General features: G+C 33.0%; 3 protein-coding genes across 4 annotated transcripts; all 3 read left to right on the forward strand.

Moving 5' to 3' along the window:
* Positions 1–1,182: 1,182 nt before the first annotated feature.
* LOC133862209 (uncharacterized) lies at positions 1,183–4,444 on the forward strand. Its single transcript, XM_062297972.1, has 3 exons — positions 1,183–1,950; positions 2,038–2,174; positions 3,976–4,444. Exons 1-3 carry the CDS (start codon positions 1,701–1,703, stop codon positions 4,114–4,116), a joined length of 528 nt encoding a protein of 175 aa, XP_062153956.1. The 5' UTR covers positions 1,183–1,700; the 3' UTR covers positions 4,117–4,444.
* A 4,113-nt stretch (positions 4,445–8,557) lies between these two features.
* Positions 8,558–15,125, forward strand: LOC133864758 (uncharacterized). 2 transcript variants are annotated; one of them, XM_062301170.1, is made up of 10 exons: positions 8,558–8,752; positions 9,564–9,780; positions 10,328–10,485; positions 10,578–10,723; positions 11,596–11,658; positions 11,742–11,834; positions 13,232–13,393; positions 13,549–13,736; positions 14,057–14,232; positions 14,320–15,125. In XM_062301170.1, the coding sequence occupies exons 1-10, from the start codon at positions 8,614–8,616 to the stop codon at positions 14,574–14,576; spliced, it is 1,599 nt and encodes a 532-aa protein (XP_062157154.1). In that variant the 5' UTR covers positions 8,558–8,613; the 3' UTR covers positions 14,577–15,125. The 2 variants fall into 2 exon arrangements, with proteins under 2 accessions (XP_062157154.1, XP_062157155.1); XM_062301171.1 differs by having other exon boundaries at positions 13,549–13,655.
* Positions 15,126–18,388: 3,263 nt separating this feature from the next.
* Positions 18,389–20,519, forward strand: LOC133863868 (cysteine-rich and transmembrane domain-containing protein WIH2). The gene is made up of 4 exons (XM_062299989.1): positions 18,389–18,567; positions 18,668–18,744; positions 18,853–18,997; positions 20,193–20,519. The coding sequence occupies exons 2-4, from the start codon at positions 18,693–18,695 to the stop codon at positions 20,236–20,238; spliced, it is 243 nt and encodes an 80-aa protein (XP_062155973.1). The 5' UTR covers positions 18,389–18,567; positions 18,668–18,692; the 3' UTR covers positions 20,239–20,519.
* The last annotated feature ends 1,441 nt before the right edge of the window (positions 20,520–21,960 follow it).

Below are 21,960 nucleotides of genomic sequence, written 5' to 3' on the forward strand. Positions count from 1 at the left end.
GACCCTACCATTTGCTCAGTGAAAGTTGAAAACGAATCTACAAATGTGAAAAAGAGGGAAAAATAAAATGGAGAGACAGAAGCTGGAATCTTACGTCTTTCAATCTCTCCGTCACATCCCAATTTTGAGTGTCCACCTCAGCATCAAAACCCGATTGTATTTTTTTTTTTTTAAAAGAAAAAACACATATATTCTTAATATTTTTAGACTGTATTTTTTATTTTCAAAAAATTTCACTTATAATTTATGATTTTTCATTACTTTTATAAAAAAGTATTTAAACTTTAAAAGGTTTTAATTTAAGGTATTCATATTTCAATTTTTTTTAATTTCAACCATCCGCTCAAATTTTTCGTTAAATCCTATAAAAATTTCTGAAATACTCATATTTTTTTTAGGAAAAAAAGAAAGAAAAAAATTGCTAAGATTTAAATGTTGGTCAGAATTTACAAAAATACTTATACCTGAATATTTTAAGATTTTTGATAGGATTTAATAAAAAATTCTAACATAAGATTGAAATTAAAAAAAAAATAAGAGAAAAATATATATTACCCCCCAAACTACCACCCTTTCTCTGGATGGCCCCCCAAACTACCAATGCTTAGATTCTGGCCCCCTAAAACAACCACTTTTTGATTTTTTGGCCCAATCCGTCCATTTATACCGTCAATTTTAAACAGAATTTCGAAAATACCCCTCCTACATTTTGAAATTCTCACGGTTAAGGGAGGGGTATTTTCGAGTTTTTGGCAAATTTCTGTTAGAATTAACGGTATAAATAGACGGATGGGGCCAAAAAATCAGAAAGTGGTAGTTTGGAGGGTCGGAGTGCAAGTGTTGGTAGTTCGGAGTGCCATCCGGAGAAAGGGTGGTAGTTTGGGAGGCTAATATATATTTTTCTCAAAAATTAAAGATTGATATTTTAAATTGACAACTTTTAAAGTTTATATATTTTTTTTATAAAAGTAACGAAAGACTAGTGAATTTAAGTGAAATTTTTTCTTATATGTTTAAAATATTTCATGTGATATATATAAAAAAAAAAAAAAAAAAAAAAAAAAAATGAATTTTTTATTTTGAAAAAATATATATAATCTCGAATGTACTTTTGCTTTTATCAGATTAAGACGAATAAAACCGGAAATAAATAGAGATCCAGAGCGGCCCCACTCACGCACACGCGCTCTGTGTCACAGAAGTCAGAGCTCAAGACGGAACCCAAGGTGTTTTTGCAGATCTAAACACGTCTCAAAGAGTTTCTGTTGGCTCGTACACCATTTACGCTTCCTCTTCATTAGCTGATGATGTAATTTAAGCACCCCCCAGCATTTCATCATTAATTCCTCCAAACCCACACACTTCTCTTCCCTCTGCCTTTTTTAAACATTTTCTCATTTCCCCTCAGAGAAACTCTCAGAAACTGGGTCCGACTTTACGTTGGTGACCTCATTGGCACGTCAATCACCGAAGCCCGAGGACGACGACGACGACGACGGGGAGCTTCCCTAATAGCAGGGACATTCAATTTAATACGCCTTTAGATCATGTCCGTTTTCACCCTACGTACACTGGCTGACCATCTCATTTAACGCGCGCCCCTGAAGCAAAACGTTTCCCTCTTCAAACGGCTTTAAGAAAGCACTAAATAGTTATAGAACCGAGCTTTGTTAGATCGTTGGCGGTGTTTGATCGGCGAGATGGGGAACTGTCAGGCGTCGGAGGCGGCGACGGTGGTCATTCAACACCCGGGGAACAAGGTGGAGAGGGTTTACTGGTCGGTGAGCGCTCACGAGGTCATGAACTCCAACCCGGGGCACTACGTGGCACACGTGGTGACCTCCCCGACGTCCAAGTCCGAGAACGGGACGCCATTGAAGCAGCTCAAGCTTCTCCGGCCGGATGACACGTTGCTCATCGGCCACGCTTATCGTTTGATTAGCTTCGAAGGTACTATAGTGTTACCATTACATGGTCATGGTCAGATTTGTCGTTTTTCTTGTTGGATTTTATTTTTACGTTTGTGTGCTGTTTTAGATGTGTTGAAGGAGTTTGCTGCGAAGAAATGCGTGAAACTGGGCAAGTTGCTTGAGAAAGGAGGGCTTGGGTTTGGTGTTGGCGTTGAGACGAGAAGGAATCCGAAACCGAAATTCGAGAACTCCGGTTCTGTTGAGGTAAACATCTTTTTACGTTAAAAGTTAAAACCCTTCATTGATTTGCTCTTTAATTACTACTAAAACTTGTTAGCGTAATCTCGTCATTGTAGGATGTGATTTTTTGGGAATCTTATTTATTTATTTATTTATTTATTCCTTTTGTCATTTCAACAAATAAAGGGCATCTTTATTTAGTACCCAAAAGGTTAAAGAATAAGAATATAAATCGGTAAGAGAAAAAGCGTGAGATTATAGAACATAAGGTAAGGGTGATTTCTTATGGATTCCTTAATTTTAAATCTTATCTAGCTCGTCTAGGTTTGGAATAATCTGGGCCTTGTTTAGATTACAGGTTTCAAGGCATAATCTGGACTTCTATGGCAAACACGCTTTATTTTGTCCCAAGTTGTCTTCGGATAATTTGTAAGATATAATATTATATATAGTTATATTGAGGGTGCTACTTAATTAGCTCGGAATATGCCTTTGATATATATATATATATATATATATATATATATATAACTTGTTAACAAACATGGCCATTAATATTTTCTTCCCATGATAAACTAGTAAGGAATCTAGCTAGAAATTATGATGATTAAATATCCCTTTTTGTTCTCTCCTTTTTTTTTTCTTTTTTTTTTTTTTTCTTTCTTATAAGCATGAAATAGATACTTTTATACGTGGATCTCAATGCATGCTACCTGTGTCTATTATAAATGTCTGAATTTTAAGTAATTGGTTTAATTAGTAGTTGGTTGCCTTTATTTTGTGATGACTTGAACGTAGGAGTCGAGGATCCCCGTATGTTCATGGTAGTTTGAAGCTATAAAGCTATAGCAAGCAGAATTTTGTAATTTAGACATTATTTATTAGGGGTATATATATTTTATATTTTTTTATCTTTCTAAGTAGGTTTATATATATATTTTATATATTTTTTCTCTTTAATTAAGGTGTATCTATATTCTATACTTTATAAATTTTTGTATATAATATTTCAATTTCTTTTTAAAAAGTAAATTAACGAGAATTGATTGCTATACAACGAGGTGGCTAAAGTTCGTGTATACTTTAAAAGCAATCAACGTTAGAATTATTATCCCATCGTGTTTACTTAACAGTGCCAATTAATTTTTAAATAAATTCTTATTTAAAAAAAAAAATAAAAAATAAAAAATTAATTATTAATAATAAAATAAAAAATATGATTTTTAACATTACTAATTCTTTTAAACCCATGCTTGTCGTCTTTCGCCTGAAAGGATCACTCTCATTCTCCAGTACCATTTGCTTGTCTCTTATTATGAGCATTGAGCAACGACAAAGAAAGAAAAGGCACCTCAAGAAATAACGCAAAAGCTCTTCCACTAGCTCACTGACCTGTTTGTTCTTCTGCCTCTAATGAATCAACTTTTTCTTTATGTGGTCTGTGGGCCATTGAACCAAAAAGTAGACATACCAAAATGCTTTACAATTGCAACTTTTGTAAAACTTAAGACCCCATTTGTTTTCAGCATTTTATTTATTTATTTATTTATTTTTATTTTACGCTATGTTACGTCCCAAACACTGCTTCAATATAGTGGGCATCAACCTCGTTGTATTGACTTTTGTTTGATAATATTTGGTTCTTCTTCTTCTTTTTTAAGAAAAACATTAACGCTCCAAATTAACATAAAATAATTTCGATGCAGAATCTTGTACAAGGACATACTTTTTGTTCCTTGAGTGAATTGTCACTTTCCTAACGCGTGTGACTACTGACTGATTAATATCCATTATCCATGCCTGTGCGTGCTTCTCTCTTTTTCAGACGGAGCAGGAGGTTCACCGTCAGGGAAGCAACGGGGGCAGCACGGTCAGCAGCAGTATTAGAGGAGGTGTGGGCAGGTATCATGGTGGTGGGGGCCACTGGAGGCCAGCCTTGCAGAGCATTGCAGAGGTTGGAACTTGAACGCACTACCGAGCGATGCTTCTCGCTTTCATCGTCTCCCCCACCCAATAAAACAAGCAACCAAACCTCCTCTCGATCTCTTTTCAAACGTTTAATATATATATATATATATATATATATAATATATGTTCTCTTCTTTCTAATTTGGAAAACATGTTGCCTGTAGACCTTGCTAGGGTTTGTGTTAGATGTACGTAGCTCAATTTGGACACTCGTGAAACTCTGAATTTAGAATTAGATTACCCCCTCGATCTCCTTAATTGTAATTAGCCGCCGGCTATCTATTGATCAATGGGTTCATGGATTGGGTATTTGGGTTGGTGTGTAATCGATTATATGGGTTAATTTTAACTTGGTTTATTTAATTAAACATGTCAAATCATTTAACCATGGCACAATACGACCCGTTCTATATAATCTTGTTTAATAAAACAAATTATATTGAATTGATTCGAACACGACTCATTTCAACCTGTTTCGACCTGTTTAATATAAATGAATTAAGTTGACCCAAATTCTTGGTACGACCTAATTAGCACAAGTTCATATCTTATAAGTATAAATTTTATCAATTATGCATACCCACAACTAGATTTTTGACAATCAGTATCCAATTAGCTGGTCATAATTAATAAAAATAATCTAACTTCTAACAAATAACATGATAAAACCTTCTCACTAAGCATCAACATTAATTATTTAATTAATTGAGAGGTAGATAGAGTTGAAATGTAATTTAAATTTATATATGTTACATGGGTCAATTGTAGGTTAAATAGATTGATCTGTTTATTAATCGTGTCTAGTCAAGTTGACCCGGTTTGACTTAAATCTTATTACACTAAATTCTAACATGCTAATTTTGTGTCGGATTCGCAGGTTGCGTCAGAAATTGACTACCCTAAATTGTAGTTTGGATATTCGACACTTACTTGCCTAAGACATTTCTAAATTTTTCTAGCTTTTCTAGTTTTTGTTTGTTTAAGATGCCATAGACATTGGTTATTAGTTGAGAATAAGATCCTTTAAAATCGAGATGAATCATATTAAATTTTACATATTTAATGGTAAATATGTTGTTACGTTATTTAAAGTATTTAAATGACATGGCAAGATATATACCTATTAAATATAACAAAACAAAATTTGGACTTATATCAATTTCACTTTACTCATATCCGCCTTTTTTTTTTTTTTTTTTTTTTTTTTAAGTTGGCATTAAAGATATGCTTCTGACTTGCACTGGTATTTACTGTAGCTTTCTGAAACTGAAATCAGAATTATTGTCAAAAAAAAAAAAGAAAAAAAAGAAAAAAAAAAGGGGGAGATGAAGAGATCGAGAGGAAGGGAAGGAAATGTCTTTGTCTGCTGCAGGAGATCTTGCAGCTCTCAATTATGGTATTCAACTCTATAACAGCCGACACCGTCTCATCGCTTTACACCTCATGAGGCCATGAATGCATGAAGTCGTGGGGTGCTTTCATGGAGGTGGCCGGGTTCTGATTTATGACTCTTAATTTGATCATGTGATTAGTCACCACACCGTTGAGCAGGGACAATGATCTTCTACAAATGAATACCGTCAGGATTTAAAGTTTAACATTTAACAGGTATGCATGACATTATATAATTTGAATTTATTAAAAAATGTGTTAATATTGACCGCATATATACTGTTAGATGTACTAACTTAAAACCATGACCATATTAGTCCACATCTAAAATATAGAGATAGTTCATTTAGAGTGATTTCAATTCACAAAATTACGTTCCTTTTTTTTTTTTTTTTTTTTTTTTTTTTTTCATGTACAAAAACAAACGGACGAAAACTTCAGTTGTAGGACTTCATACAATCCAACTTCTAAAAATGTAATGTGTTTCTTAGCACATGTCTGTTTAATAGCATTTGCTTCTAACGTGCTTTTTTAGTAACATAATTAATAAGAAAATATGTATTTTTCACGTAGTTAAAATGAACATCACTTTTTAGAGGCGTCTTTACTTCCCGAAATTTTTATCCAACACAAAAGTGAAGAAAAAGAAAAAAAAAATGTAGTGACAATGAGGACTTCTTTACCAGGGTGCAGGAAGCTTCCTCTTTTTGTTTGGATAATCGATCTCTCTAATGAATGGAGAATTTCTTCCATTAATATCAGACGCTTTTGGTTTGCCCACCTCCTTATTTAATTAGTCAATATAAAAAAATTAATGCAAGCACTAACTTTTGCACTCACCAATTAATTCAACAGAAAGTATTTCAATTTTCCTGTTTTTATCTATTGGATCTTCTGCTGATCAAGAAAGACTTCATTTTAACTTCTTCTTTCAAATCACTTAACAGGAAAGGTTTCACGTTTTTGTTCAACTTATAATCGGTATAATTGTCATCCAGTTTTCTTGGCTTATATTCCAACAATTTATAGGGCCGAGTCATCTGACAATTTCCTTTTATTTTTGATTTACTTGCACGAAACTTGGGTTGTCCCTAAATTATTTTATGTGAAACATTATTTTAGAAAAAAATGGTTATTTTTCGTTGTTTGTTTGCAATCTAGAATTGCGAGGAAGAGAAAAATACGACCACGAGGAGATGCGAAGGATTGGAGGAAGATAGTGTGTATAGAAGGCTTTTGGGGGTTTGATTGAGATCCAGTGTAATTACCTGTTTATATTGCTTATAATTTAAGCATGCAATTGTATAGTTTACGTCTAAACAAACGAGAGACCTTAAAAGAAAACATGTAAACATTCAATAAAGCTTTTTAGATGGTGTTTTTTATTCTTAATTTTTGTTTAAAATGAGTGTAGTTTTGAGTTGTTTATTAATGTTTTTGTTATGAAAATATAAAACAATATTAGACAGTAAAAAAAATGTTATAAAACAAAGTCTTTGTTTTCTGTCTTTTATATATATCAACCACATTGTTTTGTGTTTTTGCTATCAAAGACATTAACAAACAATCAAAATCAGAAAGCACTCCTTAAATACATAAAAATATTTTCAGTTTTATATCAAATAAAGACACTTAAAAAAATAAAAAAATAAAAGCCATTAACAAACACAATAGTGCAGTAGTGCTTCCACCACTAGTTCCTTTTTTAAAATCAGAAACTGTACGACGTTTGTGTCGTCCGATTGAAATATTGGTCAATGGTACAATCATCCCACCCTTTAATCATAAGCACAAAAGATTTTTGTGCCATGTGTTTGTCCTTGTCTAATTTACCATAACACGTTGGCAATGAAGGTGCTTTTCCTAATGCGAGAAATCGTGCGTCTGAGCTCCCATCTTTTCTTCCAAATAAAAATTAATTTGTTTAATTATTTAATTATTTATCCCGTTATATAAGTCTTACAAATAGTTTCTCATAATCACCAATTTAAATTCTTTTAAATTTAGATAAATAAATATAAAAAATCTTGATTTAAGTTTAGCGGAAGAGACTGGAGGACTATATAAAGTTTTACCATAAATTATATATCAATATCCGAGATAAATGCAAATTTTGTTAGTTTTGGGGGGATGCATTTGTTTTTGGTTAGGAAAAGTATTTTGATGTGTTCAAAAACTGAAAATTGTTTTTATGAATACTTTGTATTTGAATTATTTGTTAATGTTTCTGTTTTTTTGAGAAGATAAGAGAAAACAAAAAAATTTAATAAACGTAGCCAAGTTTATAAACAAAATGGGAATAAAATCTTATTTATTTCATGGTTCAAATTAAATTTCACAAATTTAATAACCATCGTATATATTATCATGTCATTTAAATTTTTTAATGACAATAAATTTCCATGTATAATCATCCTTTTACCACATTATTGGGCATTTGGCACTATTAATTGAAGAATAATTATAAATACTTAGCTTCCGTCCCACTCTATGGGTTGATGTGACGGTGCCTATTAATTTTTAATTTTCTTTTTTCGTTTTTTAATAAAAGACTGATGGAGACTACGATATCCAAATAGTAGGATAAAAGTACGATGTACGTGTATTACAATTTTGGGTAAAATACACCGTCTACATTTAAATTGCAATGTCTTCCTAGACTTTAAAAAGTTGCAATTAACCCCCTCAAATTATATAGTCACCTTGTGTTAGGATTTTGCCATTAATTCCAATGAAAAATGAATAGAATGTTGATTATACCACTATTATTTATGTGAAAAATACAATTATGTACTTAGATTAAAAAGGAAATTTCCTTGTTCATGCACCACGGCCAAGCTAAGGAGACCCACGGGGCTAAGTGAAAGGATTTGGTGATTTGAGAGGAAAGGGTTTGGTAACTGGAGGGGGTGAATGCAACTTTTTTAAAGTTTGAGAGAAATATTACAATTGGGTATAATTTGAGGGGGTAAATGTAGTTTTACAATTTAAAAAGTTTAAACCGATTATATTCGGGCCTGGATTAAAGTCGGTAAGGCCCAATTTAAGCTGTAGCGCCCCTGCAAAATAGCAGAATTGCCCTCTCAACTTGGCCGTATTTTCAATGCGCGCCTTTTCCTCTCGGAATTCCGAAACCATGGGTTCTGCAAACCCGGTTCGGATCCTCGCCCGTATTCTCTGGCTTCTCTTCCTCGTGATTCCGGCTCGGGCCTCCGCTGCCCCCGTCACTGAACGCTCTTTGGGTAGTTTCTCTTCCACTACGCTTTGAATTTGGCTGTGCCTCTCGGATATTCCAAAATCTAGGGTTTAGAGTTTGTAAAGCATTCAGTAGTAGAAATTGGATATGGTTTTGTTTGGCTTCGGAGATAATTAGAAGAGATTAAGTAGAAATAGGACGTGAAAGTTTCTTACTTTCTGACTGGATGTAAAATACTTGATTGTAGTTTCTTTGTGAAAAATATGAAAGCAAAATACGACTTTTCTGTTTTCCTTATCCCATTTTTTTTTTTTTTTTTTTTTTTTTTTTTTTTTTTTTTAAACTGAGTGTTGGTTAGCAACACATATTTATCGCCTTTAGTGGGTAAAAATGTTCTTGATGTTTTTTCTTATTTACGTGCAAATGCTTGTTTTCTAATCTAGGGTAGCGAGAGATTAGCATGCAAAGAAAACTCATTTAGTTCTTGTTTCATTATTTCATGGCATTTCATTAAGTCTTCAATGTTGGATCATATATGATGCAAGGTATACCAGCTTGGATGTTATGTTCTCTGTTCATTGTACTGTGGCATTTGGATTTTATGCCTGCTGTTTGAATTCTCAGAAGGAATGAGGAATGGAATGGGAATTTCTTTATTAGGCTCAAGAAGGGAGATTGTTATAGAGTATTCTCCTTTCATTTTCTCTCTTTTTGTTTTGTTGTTGTTTTGGCAATTAACGTGAACCTTTGTGGGAGTGAGACTAATATTAGGAGCATCTGGAGGTGGAGATGGGTTTTGTGCATTTGAATATTTGGATAGATAGTGATACTCTGCTTTTATCTTTTTGGTTTCACAGTTGTTGCTCAATCTAATAGGCTGCAGCTATCAAGCGGTCTGCCAGTGAAAAATTCTCCAGGTTCGAAGCCCGGCACTTCAGTGGTCTGTGAAAGAGTTCATATCCGTGGATTGTCAAGGCTTAAAAATTTGAAAAAATTTGCCCACTCAGTGAAGGTGAATGTATCACAAAAAGATCCAAGCATTCGTATACCGAATCCTGAGATTTGTTTCCATAGGTGAGTCATCCTACCATGTGGTTTTCACACCAGACATGTCATATCTGAGTCTGATTTGACTTTATGGGACAAATAGTTTACTGTTTTATAATTCAATACTCTCAAATCTCGATGTTACAAATTCTCAGAACTTAGCTGTTGCTTTGGAGAAGTTGGCTTACATGCGGCAATTTTGTGTTTTTTCAAGATAAAGCGTTCTGCTATACAGTCTATATCTGTTATTGAAAATTGTGGGAAGTATGTGTGCGGAAGTGTGTTCTTGGCTGAAATAAAATAACAGTCTCAAATATCAGCGTTTTTGCATTTGGTTAGATAAACTTAATATTATTGATTGATATCTTGAATTAAGGAGCACATGCAGAACAAAGTTATTTTTATGAGGTGCCCATTCATCTTAATTATTGACTAAGGAATAAGTAAAGGTTTTCTTCTATGCATTCTTAAATGGTTGGAAATAAGAGTAGACGTGGCCAATAATGATTGAAGCATATGGTACCAATCTAAAAGTATTTGTTTATTAAATAAGAGTAGTATGTTTCCTTTGCAGGAATATGTCTCTAAGGATAGGGATGTGCCCTCAAGGTCAGTGGGAGAAAGTTGCCAAGGGTTCTTGGGTTCGGTCCATGTCACCTTTTGACAACAGGATCTTAGACATAAGGACTGCTGGTTCATCCTTAGAAAACTTTATGGTGTCCATTGAAGAAGGTACTTTTTTTAGTTTATATTTTGAAGGATTTCCCTCCTACCATAATTTTTACGCTAGTAACCTGTTCAATGACCGTTATTTTGTTTTGCAGAATTTTTCTTATATCGCATAATATGTTTAGTCCTGGGCATAGTTTTGATGAGCCTCGCGTCCTCTCTAAGCAAGTCATTAGTGTTTTATTATGGAAGTGCAATCTCAATTGGAGTCATCCTTGTAATATTGATGATCCTTTTTCAGGTAATATAATTTTTATTTCCTTTACTATTAATAATTGGATTCCATTTACAATTTTTAAGCTGTAAATATAATCTGGATTTTCTGTTAAAATTTATTGGACTTACGAATAAGTATTTAATTCATGTTAATTAATCAGTTATACCTAACTTTTGCATATTTTTGGGTAAGTGGCTTGCAAAAAACAATTGAAATTTCTTTCTTTGAGGGCCACATCTAAAAACTCATTTAGATAACTACTGTTTGAAAAGTGTTTTTTGAGAATTTTGCCAAACTCCCCCTAAGATTTTTTTTTTCATCATTTTTTTTTCCTATTATTTTATTTGTATTTTTGCTATCAGCACGAAATTTGGAGTTACGTGTATCAGGTTTATCAGTATCTCACTTCTCGATTTTGTTTTTAGTGGTGTCTATTTGATATTCATCGGTGGCATCTTTGTTTTGGTTCAAATTGGTAACCTCAGTATTAGTGGGAGCAAAAGTATGATAGTTGACTTCTATTGGACATCTTTTGTGGCATTCCTTCTTTTTGTTAAAATTGGCTCTTCCAGCTTTGTTACTGTCTTTTGCTATTACGATTAGGATTCCTAACTGGCCAAAAGAATTGTCTGGGTTCAAGTTTCAGTTGGAAGTTTGGAACATGTATATGCTTTGCATTCAGTTTTGAGTTTTTCTTAATGCATATTTCTAATTCTATCATTTTATTATTAGCTCTTGATTTATCGGACTTGTTATTATCATTTATGTCAGCTTCTTTATGGGATTGAGGCTTTGAATGATTTCTTTGTCTCGACCATCTGAAGAAATTATTTTTGTTGCTTTGGCATCATTTTCTGATATTGTAATATGGCAATATTCTTGTTGGTTATTGACAGGGGATGAAGCTTCTGCCGACTGGTCGAAAGAACTCGCTCGCAATTTTTATATACTCATCTGCTGTGGGTATCAAACTTAAGTCGACTCTCTTTTGACCCCCTCATTTAGATGAAAGACATTATTCAAATACAATCTTTTTTGTCAGGTTGGTTTGGGATCTTTTTTCCTCCGTTACTTACCTGGATTGTGCCGTGCCGTACTTACGGAGATAGGAATCAGTGAAGACATGTACAATCCTGTATGTATGTAAATCTGCTGTGAAGAGAGAATAACTTCATGGTCTTTCATCTAGATCCTTCTTTCTGCATGTTATTCTTTTGTTTGCTGGGAAGACGTTGTTTTAACTGTACATGTGAATGAGTAATTAGTGAACAAAAATCATTGGGGCTTGTTTGACAAACCATTCCCAACTCTCCATCTTTTTCTTTTCACTTCTCCCAAAAAAATCAAATAAAAAACATTCTAACTTTTTTATACTTTTTATATCACATTAATAATATTTTATTACTATTCAAATAAAAAAACCTCTACAAAACAAAACTTTTTCACTTTTCTATAAAACATTCTCAAATTTTATATCACATCAATCACTTCTTACCATACAACACACAAATATTCTAAAATACAATTACTTACCAAACAAGTCCATTGGCTTTGCATTTCTGGTATATAGGAGTTACTTATTTGTCGACATCTTTGATTTCTTTTGTTTTTGTTTTTGTTTTTTGTTGTTTTTGTTTTATTTACACGAGTATTTATCTGTTTTACTTGGATACATAAATTGTTGGTTGAGCTTTATTGTGTTGGCTTTGGCTACGGTGGTAGAGAAGTGGGTGTGAATGAGTTAAATCTTATCAATCCAAATGAAATGAGTAATGGTTTAGCTTTCTTCACAAGTTAAAATACAAACACAAGTCATGTGCATTATCCAGTTTCAGTTGAGAGACTGGCAAAACCTCTGTTAGTACTTATTTTTGCTGTAACATTATTAAGTGGTTTAGGGCAATTCTACGTTTGGAATATGCTAATAAACAACTATCTGTCTACCTTTTTCCCCCAAAGAAAAGGGGGTAAAATTATATATATCCCTGTTCAAAATGGGATGCCTCCTTGAAGTAGTTACATAGAAATTTCCCTAATACCTACAAGATTTTGTGGTGGAAGTTTTAACATAATAAAAAGTAAAGGTCTCTTCTTTTTTGGGTCTCATCCTCTTTTCTTAGTTTTCAATGGCTCTCTTCAATTTATTGATCTCTACTTGTTAAAAAGAAAAGAGTCCCATTTGGGAGTGTATGTAATATTGGGTGTGGAAATTAAAATTTGAATACTTGATTCACATGAAACCATAAAAGTACACCAATATTCTTTGTGTTGATCATTTGGTGTCATTGTTGTTTTTGTCATTTTATTTAGATTTCTGTTTTGTGTATTAGAATTTCCAATCTGTTGCACTTGGCCTTTATGCTAAAGCAGGCATTTGCTGTTATAGTGACAGCTTAATCTAAATTAGAAAATAAAGCCCTGCTCTTTAGATTCATGTAGTTGTGATAAATATGCAAGGACTGCGGGCAGTCACTGATGATAATGCTTGGCAAATTAAGAAGTTGAGATGTTTCTCAAAACTTTGAATTGCAGTTGGCAATATTTCTGCTGGCTTTTGTTGCTCTTACTGGGGCATGGATGGGCTTCTGGGTAGTCCGCAAGCTTGTCCTGACAGAAGAGGGATCAGTTGATATAAGCACATCTCACTTTGTTGCATGGTCCATCCGTCTCTTGGCTGCTGTTATGATTCTTCAGGTTTCATTTCTTTGATCTCAGAAATATCAAATTCTTCATCTCCACCAATATTTTTTCTTTTTATTTTTTTGGAAAACCATGATCCAATTTACTACACATGAGTTGTCTCATTTTCTGAAGGCCCGGAACAATTTTGACTAGTGTGTTGCTTCCAGGGTTCTGCAGATCCTCTTCTTGCAGCAGAAGCTTTAATATCTGGAATAGTGGTCTCGTCTTTATTGAGCAGAATCTGTAGATTGAGATTCCTTCGTCACCTGTACAAGTATGATTTTACAATTCCGGAGCTTAACGATTACCTCCCATCATCAGGGTTTCAGGATCTGCTTCCATTTCATCCATTAAGGTCTTCAACACCAACGTGTTTAATAGGTGTCTCCAAATTTTGATAATGCAGAAAATGCAATTACAAACAATTTGCTGATTTGGGGGGTGGGGATAAACATTCTCAGTTTCTACTTTCTAGTAATCTGAAGATGATTTGTTAACTTGGCCTGGAAAAAAAATGTGACATATTTGCATATTTTTTCGAACCTTCTGAGCTCTAATAAATAACAACTTGTCTTAAACTATCTGCATTCTGCAATTTCATCATGCATATTTCTTTTCATTTGTGCTTGTGCCCTTTGGTTTGTAATGCATTACATTTGTGGAATTCTTCTACAGGAATATGGTAAAATCTCCAAAAAAGAAACGCAAAAGATCTCGGATGCCTGATTCTTCTCCTTTTGGAGATTCACATGATGAAAATATATACAAGACTCGGAGTGATGATAACTCCAAGTTCTTTACGCCTGGAACCAAAAATTTCACCTTGGCTCCATGCAATTCTGCTGATCGAGGTTTGATTGATCTCTTGTATTCTTAATTTGACTAATCTGATTAATGAAAAAGAAATATTATACGTCTTTACACATTCTATCCTTCAGGTTTTACCAGGACAGCACCTTGTCTGCTGTCAGATTCAGGGTTATACCCTTCTACGTTCCATGCTACACCTGAAAGGAAAATATTTTCGAAGGCCGAGTGGGAAACGTTCACGAGAGGCTCCACAGAGAAAGCCTTGGAAGAACTTGTTTCTTCACCTGATTTCAGCAATTGGGTTATTGATAATGCAGAAAGAATCACTGTAAAACCCAGCAAAGGTAGAGCCTATCGGCGTCGGAAGTGGCTCTTCTGGTCTTAAGCAGCTGTCATGTTCCTTGCTAAGGCAGTGCAGCGCATTTGAGATGCTACAAAGTTCAGAGTATGGAATGAACAAAATCCAAAGATTCGTCACAATCTTGTAACATTGTCTGGTGTATAGTTATGCAGAGTAAGCCATAATTTTTTGGCTACCTTTTTGGATTAGGATCAATTGACCATCATGATATTTTTCCTCTCTTTTCTCTCCAGCCAGATAGGGTAACTTGAACAGGAGGGGATTGATTAGTATGCTATTTGGACACTAATATCCTTAATGTGTCCCACTGCTTATAGAGTGGCTATGGATAACACGGACTCACGGAGTAATCTTGGTGGCCTCTGCTTCACCAATCTTAGCTTTTTCGCAGAAGGTGGTGTTGTACTTGTACTTAGGATAAACATAATTTTGAAGATTGTTTAAGAAATTAGTTTCAAGGCTCTCTCTCTCTCTCTCTAAGGGGACAGGGAATTGTGTAAGACATCGATGTGCATAATGATCTTGTCTCCGTAACAGGAAGACGGGACAAATAAGGCTACAGTTTGTTTGTCTTTTTCTCTTCTTTTCCTACTTCAAAAGCCCCATATTTTTCTCCAAACAAACACAGCTAACCTCCCAAGACAAGACCCATTAGTGAACTACTTTAGGCTTGACTAACAGTTGCGCTAAATTTTGCCTAAACTCAATTTTCTATGACTAGCAGATATCATCCAAGGTCTATTCATCAAAATCTATAAAGGACGTCTTTTTTTTTCAATTACATGCTCAATAGACAGATATCAATTTAAAAGATTGAATTCAATAAATTTTTTTTTTTCAATCCAATTTGAAGAAAATTTTTGCCAATCTAAAATAATTTGTAATTTTTTTTTCTTCAGGTAAATTACACTTCACCCCAAAATATCACCTATTCACATGTACAAGAAATTTTAAATCGCGGCAACTCGTCCCCTAATTCGAAGTTTCGTTTTCACCATGATGTGGAAAAAATTACTTTTACCAACGCTTTATAAAAAAAAAGGGTTAGGTTTTGTTTTTGTCGTGGGGAGTGTCAATATCAATATGACTTATTTTGGATTTTTGTTAGAGCTTTTTTTGAAAATCATATCATGTGTAATTATACCTATATTTTCCGCCCGAGTTAACGATTGATTTGGACGGAGTGGGTGAACTAATACCGAAACTTTGAATTAGAGCCAGTTGCAACGATTTAAAGTTTCGTGGTATATCTGGAAAGGGTAAAAGTTTGAAGGGATAAAGTGTAGTTTACGTTATTTCTTTAATGAAAGATTTTTTTTTTTTTCTTTTTTTTTTTAAAAAAAATTATAATAAACTAATATTAGGCTATAAAAAAAAAAAAAAAAAAAAAAAAATTAACCTAGGACTATAATTTATGGAAGGGGCTAATTAATTTTAAGAAAGTTCAAATGAAGAGTCGAAGCCTTGGTATTTGTCAGATTATTTAGAACTGAAAATATAAAAAATCACACTTTCATCTTATTAAGTTGATATAACAGTACTGATCAGCTTTAATTTTTTTTTAAACAATGACTGATGTAAAGCCTTGGTATTTGTCAGATTATTTAGAATCGAAAATATATAAAATCACACTTTCATCTTAATAAGTTGATGTGACAGTACTGATCAGCTTTAATTTTTTTTTAAACAATGACTGATGTAAAGCCTTGGTATTTGTCAGATTATTTAGAATCGAAAATATATAAAATCACACTTTCATCTTACTAAGTTGATGTGACAGTACTGATCAGCTTTAATTTTTTTTATAAACAATGACTGATCAAAAGCCTTGGTATTTGTCCGGCTATTTATAATGATAAATTTTTAAAATCATATCCTTATCTGACAGTGTTCATCAACTTTTAATTTATTTTTAACAATAATTAATCTAAAAAATAGACAGTCACAAAAATACAGTAAAATAGGAATATAAATTTTAACATTACTCATCTACAATACTTGCAATGGCAAATTTGAATATCTTCGATGTTAGAGAATATATTCTCTATATATTAGGGGATGTTAGAGAATATATTTCCAGAATATTAGAGAAGATATTTCCTATATTGAAAGAAAATATATTATATTGATATTGTACGTTACTTTCCTTTTATAAAGTTGATTGTAATTATATTTGATGATAATCAGATCAATCAGATTTGATTATCATTCTTATCTATTTCAATTCTTCTATAAATATGAGTATTATATATTATAAAATAATCAAGCAATAAGAGCAAAAATGTAACCTTTTGAGCTTTATCCGACAAAAGTCATAGACCAAACCACATAAAATTATTTGGTCTCTATTTTATTATTTTCGCTTTTGTTTTTATTTTTTTATGTGTTTAACTTTTCTTTCAATTGAAAAATAAATAAAAAAAAATAAAAAACCCTAGGCGTGGTTATATATTTGTCAGGCTCCTTTCAAGTTTAGATTAAATAAAGTTGAGAATAATAAATGTTAGGGTGCATCATGATATCATCTTGGTCAGTGGGGTCATCGATCATCATCATGTCTCAGGCCCTCCTTGCATTTTTGAATGAGGTAAGGGTGATTGGACGAATTATTTTCTTTATTATATTACAAATTGCCCAGAAGAACAAAACAAAGGGTCGTGATTCGCTTGTTTCAAATTTGACACCGTTTGCTTTTGGCATAGAAGACTGACAGACAAATTGTCGTTACCGCTTCATTCAATTAGAAAAATAATAGAAAAAAAAAAGTTAACTTATTATTTAAAAGGATGAGAAAATTATATTTTAGTTTCCAAACTACCATCGTTTTGGAAGTAGCCTTCAAATTATTAAAAAATTTTAAAAAATTGATTTTGTCAAAATATGCCTATAATGCTACTGTCACGTATCATTTTTTAATTAATAAATAATAAAATTAATTTTTTAATATATAATTATTATATATATATATTAAAAAAACTAAAAAAAAAAATAAAAAAAATGTGCGTGGCTATATATAATTGAAAAATGACACGTGTCAGGAATATAATAGACATATTTCGATAAAAGTGGTATTTTGATAATAAAAAAAGGGAAATGTTATTTTCACTACACCAACACCACATGTGCACAATATCCCTCACATGAGGGTGAAGCTCACACACTGGGCCACATCCTCATGTGAGGGGGAGTGTTGTGCTGCTGTAGTGCAGCAATCAAGGCCGTAAAAGAAAAAACATTAATAAAAAAACATTGGTTTATCACATGTTTAAATGACATATGTCATTTTTATATGTTGATTGTATAAAATTTCCTACAAACCAGTTTGTAGAAAATTTATGTTAAAAAAAAAACTCTCTAAACAGTTGATTTTAGAATGACTTTTTGAATTTTGAAGTGTGTTAAAGTGATCTATCAAACTATCAACGTGTGTAAAAAATGTCAATTTTTTTTACAAATAATAATACCCTTATTTTAAAAAAAAAAAACTAAAATAAAAAATGAATAAAAAACTATTTTTTAAAAATTCAGAAAGCTATTATAAAAATTAAGGTGACCTAAGTAGAGAAGGGATTAAAAAAAAAAATTCTTAATTTTTAATTTTTTACAAATAGGGCTCTCTCGTTTGTTTGAGTTTTTCAAAATAAGTGGATGTACTGTGTAAAAAACATTAATCTCAAGTTAGAATACTTTTTTAAGCTAAAAATAAAAAATAAAAAATATTAACAAATAAATGCCTTTTCATGATGCCTAATTTTTTATTTATTTTTGTCATGATAATTATTAGCTGTTTTATCTGTATTCTCATTCCTTTCTTCAGGCTTTGATGTCTAAAGTTGAAAAAGTTGAACAAGCTGCTTCGACTTTCTTCCTTATTGCTTAACGCGTGGGGTTGCCGACAACTTTATTCTTTTTTATTGGTAAACCAGAACGGCACCGTGCCTGTGGCCGTGTGCCTCGCCGTAATTCATTGAAGAGCTAGCTAGTCGGTTTGGCCACTGAAAGAAGCTTCGTTCAGGTTCCAGACTCGGCCTTCGCCGCCTTTATTTTTCTATAAAGAGCATCCCCAAAGGCTCACACTTTTTCCTCTCATTCTGAAAATCTTTGGTTAAGCGCAGGAGAATTCTTGTGAAGAGAGAAATCATGAGTTACTACAACCAGCAGCAGGCTCCCGTCGGTGTTCCTCCTCCTCAAGGTACGCACTGTACTAGCGATGGGTTTCTGTTATTGATCATCTGCTATATATATATAAGGTTTCTGTTATTGATCATCTGTATATATAAATATATATATATACTTATAGGGTATCCAAAGGATGCTTATCCTCCACCAGGGTACCCTGTCCAAGGTTACCCTCAGCAGCCGGGGTACCCGCCGCAGCAGGGCTATGCTCCACAGTACTACAGCCAGCAGCCTCCTAGGCAAGAACAAGGTTTCCTTGAAGGATGGTATGTGCCTCTCTCTCTCTCTCTCTCTCTCTCTCTCTCTGTCTCTCAGCACTGGAAATCAGTTTTACAGTCTTTTTCAAGTGATTGGCAAATTTCATGCCAAAGATTGCTTGCCAATATTTAATTGTTTGAGTTGGTTCTGAAGAGGGTTGCATTGTTTTATAATTTTATTATATATATATATATATATTTGGAATCGTCTAGGTATATAAGACTGTGAAACTTGAAGATTTCTGGCCCCTTTTTGGTCTTTGTCATAGTTCAGCATATATATTGGCTATTTTTTCTTTTGTTTTGGTAATGGATTTGAATCCAATGCAAAATATATATATATATATATATGAACGGGTCATGTCGTGATAGGAATAAATAAAAAATAAAAAAGGGTGGCTTTTGGGTGATTGTTGGGTGGCGGAACCACTCAACTCCAAACCGGCGAACCAACATATAGTGGTTTGGCCATTCTCAAATTGATCTTGAAAGGTGGACGAACCACTGTCATGACCAAGAGTACTGTTCGACCATCTCAAACTAACCGTTTAGGGCACTCAAAAGTCTTTTCTTTAATTATCTTGTTGCATAGCATTGTTGTCATGAACTATGAACTGCCCACGAAAAATGTATTTTATCCTTTGTGGATCGGATCCAAATCGGTTGGTAACACCGTAACATACCAAAGTACCTAGTTATAGGATATTTTACCTAGATTAATATTGTATGTTCCGGAAGGGAATATTTGAAGCCTAGAAGAGCAATATCGTTAATTACCATGTTATATATAATAGCAGATTTTATTTCTTTTATTTTTTTCAAGGTGTGTGTAAGATATAGCAGAGTACGTATTCACTTGGTGAAGATCGATGGCCTCTTTTGTATTTGAGTTCCTTATTTGTGTATGTTGTACCCTAAAATAGGAGCAAATGTTTGTCGCCGATAACATGGCTCCGTTTTAATTAAGACGAACTGTTTAGGAGAAAGTAATTAATTAATGATGTATATTGCAATGCTAACGTGATGGTTTCAATCAATTAATTCAGTTATCGTTAAAGATGATTGAGACTGATACGTCAGCGCTATGAAATAGTTGTAAGATAATACTTGAGGAGGCTGGGTTGTATTTTTATTATAGATGGATGAAGCTAATTAATATGGTAATTTGAGAAAATATATTGACAAAGTTTTGTGCTATTTGCAGTTTAGCGGCACTCTGTTGTTGTTGCCTTTTGGATGCTTGCTTCTGACGATCGAGAACCTTCAGCGATTCAGCCGCACCTCGTCATTCGTTTGTGATTGCATTAGGCATTAGGCATTATTAGGTAGGGGCATTATATATGTTAGCGTTTCTTTCATGTTAAGACTTAATTAAGAGTAGATTTCATGCTTATTCTTCCTTCTAATGTCTAAGTTGATATCGATCGATCGATCTATTTGATTGGGATATATATATATGTACAACACTACTTAAACATGTAATCATTTTTCTTGTTTATGTTATGGGAAAACATTGGGATTGTCCGGTAAACTTGTGCCAAATTTTGTTTATTTTTCCAACACTTGAAACTCGATCTTCTAAAAACAGGTTAATCTAACTGATTTAAAGACCCCTAGAAAAAATTAGACCACAAAAGCACCGTGACCATTATCAAAATGTTGATAATAGTGCCATATATGTTGATAATCCTTTTCCTTTTCTTTAACCATAATTGAGATGTCGTCTAGGTTTGTCATAATGATAAAAGCTAATCACTGAAAATATTCATCATAATCTATCATTGATCACTGTCGTGGCACACTGGCATTTTGTATTGCCTTAAAAGAGACTGCGAGAGACATTAATTTACAACTTTTCTTACAATTTTTTTTTTTAAAAAAATTATTATATTATGACAGTTCATAATTAATTAATGAAATGACAAATTTTTTTTAAAGACTATTATGACAGTTTGTAATTGATATGATTAAGCAAAAATATTCACTTTTTAATTAAATTAATTATCGACGGACTTGTCAATCATATACTCTGAAAATTGTAGTAAAAGTACAGTACTCTAAACATTTTCCCTTCCTTAGGAAAAAAAAAAAAGAATAAAAGAAAATTGAGGTTCCTCTTCTGCGTGCGAGCCGAACGGTTGGATGATATTTTGAAGACCATAAAGAAGGTGTTTGGTTAATCTTGCTGCTCTGCCATCTTATTCATTCATAGGCAATTTATACAAGTGTTTGACATTTACAAAAGGGAAACATTTGGGTTGATTTGAGTTGCCTTTGGTTTTGCTTGAGTTTCCTTGTTTGTTGAGAATGCTGCCTTGTTGAGTCAAAGTGTTTGTCCGTTAGTGCTCGAGTTTTTTTCACTTTTCATGTGGGAAGTGTTTGGCTTGTTGGGTGTGTGATTGTTCATTAGTTATGCAGATTTAGGAAAGATTTGGTTTGGTTGTGAAGAGGCCAAAACAGAGCAATTTTACTTGGAAAAAGAAAAAACAGAGTAATTTCTTTTTTTTCCTCATTCCTAGGCTGGCCTCGAAGAAGAGACGACGTACGTCAATTGCATCCAACGTTTTCTTAGCCTTTCACGACGTCGTTTGGCTTTAAAAAAAAAAAAAAAAATTAAAGTTAAATCTGGTCTTTTTTTTTCTTTTTTTTTTTTTAAAAAAAAAAAAAAAACAGAACAGATCCTTGTGAAGGAATAACATTTCTTATGTTAGATGAACAAAGAAACCTAATAATTGAACAAAAAGACCTAATAATGCAGAACAGATGCATTTCTTATCACAATAATTGAACAAAAAAAGGTAAATTATTTGACATGGAAAGCTAAGGAAAACAAGAAGTATGGATGCCATGCGATTAAAAAAGGAATATGGATGAGATACCTATATTCCACAGGAACCTTGTAACATAATATATATTGATGCTGATCTAAACATTTCTCTTTCAATATTTTATTCATTGTTCTAGTTTTATTA

The sequence above is a fragment of the Alnus glutinosa genome, chromosome 3, assembly GCF_958979055.1.
Source record: "Alnus glutinosa chromosome 3, dhAlnGlut1.1, whole genome shotgun sequence".
Taxonomy (NCBI): domain Eukaryota; kingdom Viridiplantae; phylum Streptophyta; class Magnoliopsida; order Fagales; family Betulaceae; genus Alnus; species Alnus glutinosa.

Bases quoted from the DNA above. Each gene is read 5' to 3' on its own strand.
- LOC133864758 (XM_062301170.1), top strand. From the start codon at position 8,614: ATGCGCGCCTTTTCCTCTCGGAATTCCGAAACCATGGGTTCTGCAAAC. The intron at 9,781-10,327 runs GTGAGTCATCCT...TTTCCTTTGCAG, and splicing joins CCTGAGATTTGTTTCCATAG to GAATATGTCTCTAAGGATAG. The intron at 13,394-13,548 runs GTTTCATTTCTT...TGTTGCTTCCAG, and splicing joins CTGCTGTTATGATTCTTCAG to GGTTCTGCAGATCCTCTTCT.
- LOC133862209 (XM_062297972.1), top strand. From the start codon at position 1,701: ATGGGGAACTGTCAGGCGTCGGAGGCGGCGACGGTGGTCATTCAACAC. The intron at 1,951-2,037 runs GTACTATAGTGT...GTGCTGTTTTAG, and splicing joins TCGTTTGATTAGCTTCGAAG to ATGTGTTGAAGGAGTTTGCT. The intron at 2,175-3,975 runs GTAAACATCTTT...TCTCTTTTTCAG, and splicing joins AGAACTCCGGTTCTGTTGAG to ACGGAGCAGGAGGTTCACCG.
- LOC133863868 (XM_062299989.1), top strand. From the start codon at position 18,693: ATGAGTTACTACAACCAGCAGCAGGCTCCCGTCGGTGTTCCTCCTCCT. The intron at 18,745-18,852 runs GTACGCACTGTA...ATATACTTATAG, and splicing joins CGGTGTTCCTCCTCCTCAAG to GGTATCCAAAGGATGCTTAT. The intron at 18,998-20,192 runs GTATGTGCCTCT...TGCTATTTGCAG, and splicing joins CAAGGTTTCCTTGAAGGATG to TTTAGCGGCACTCTGTTGTT.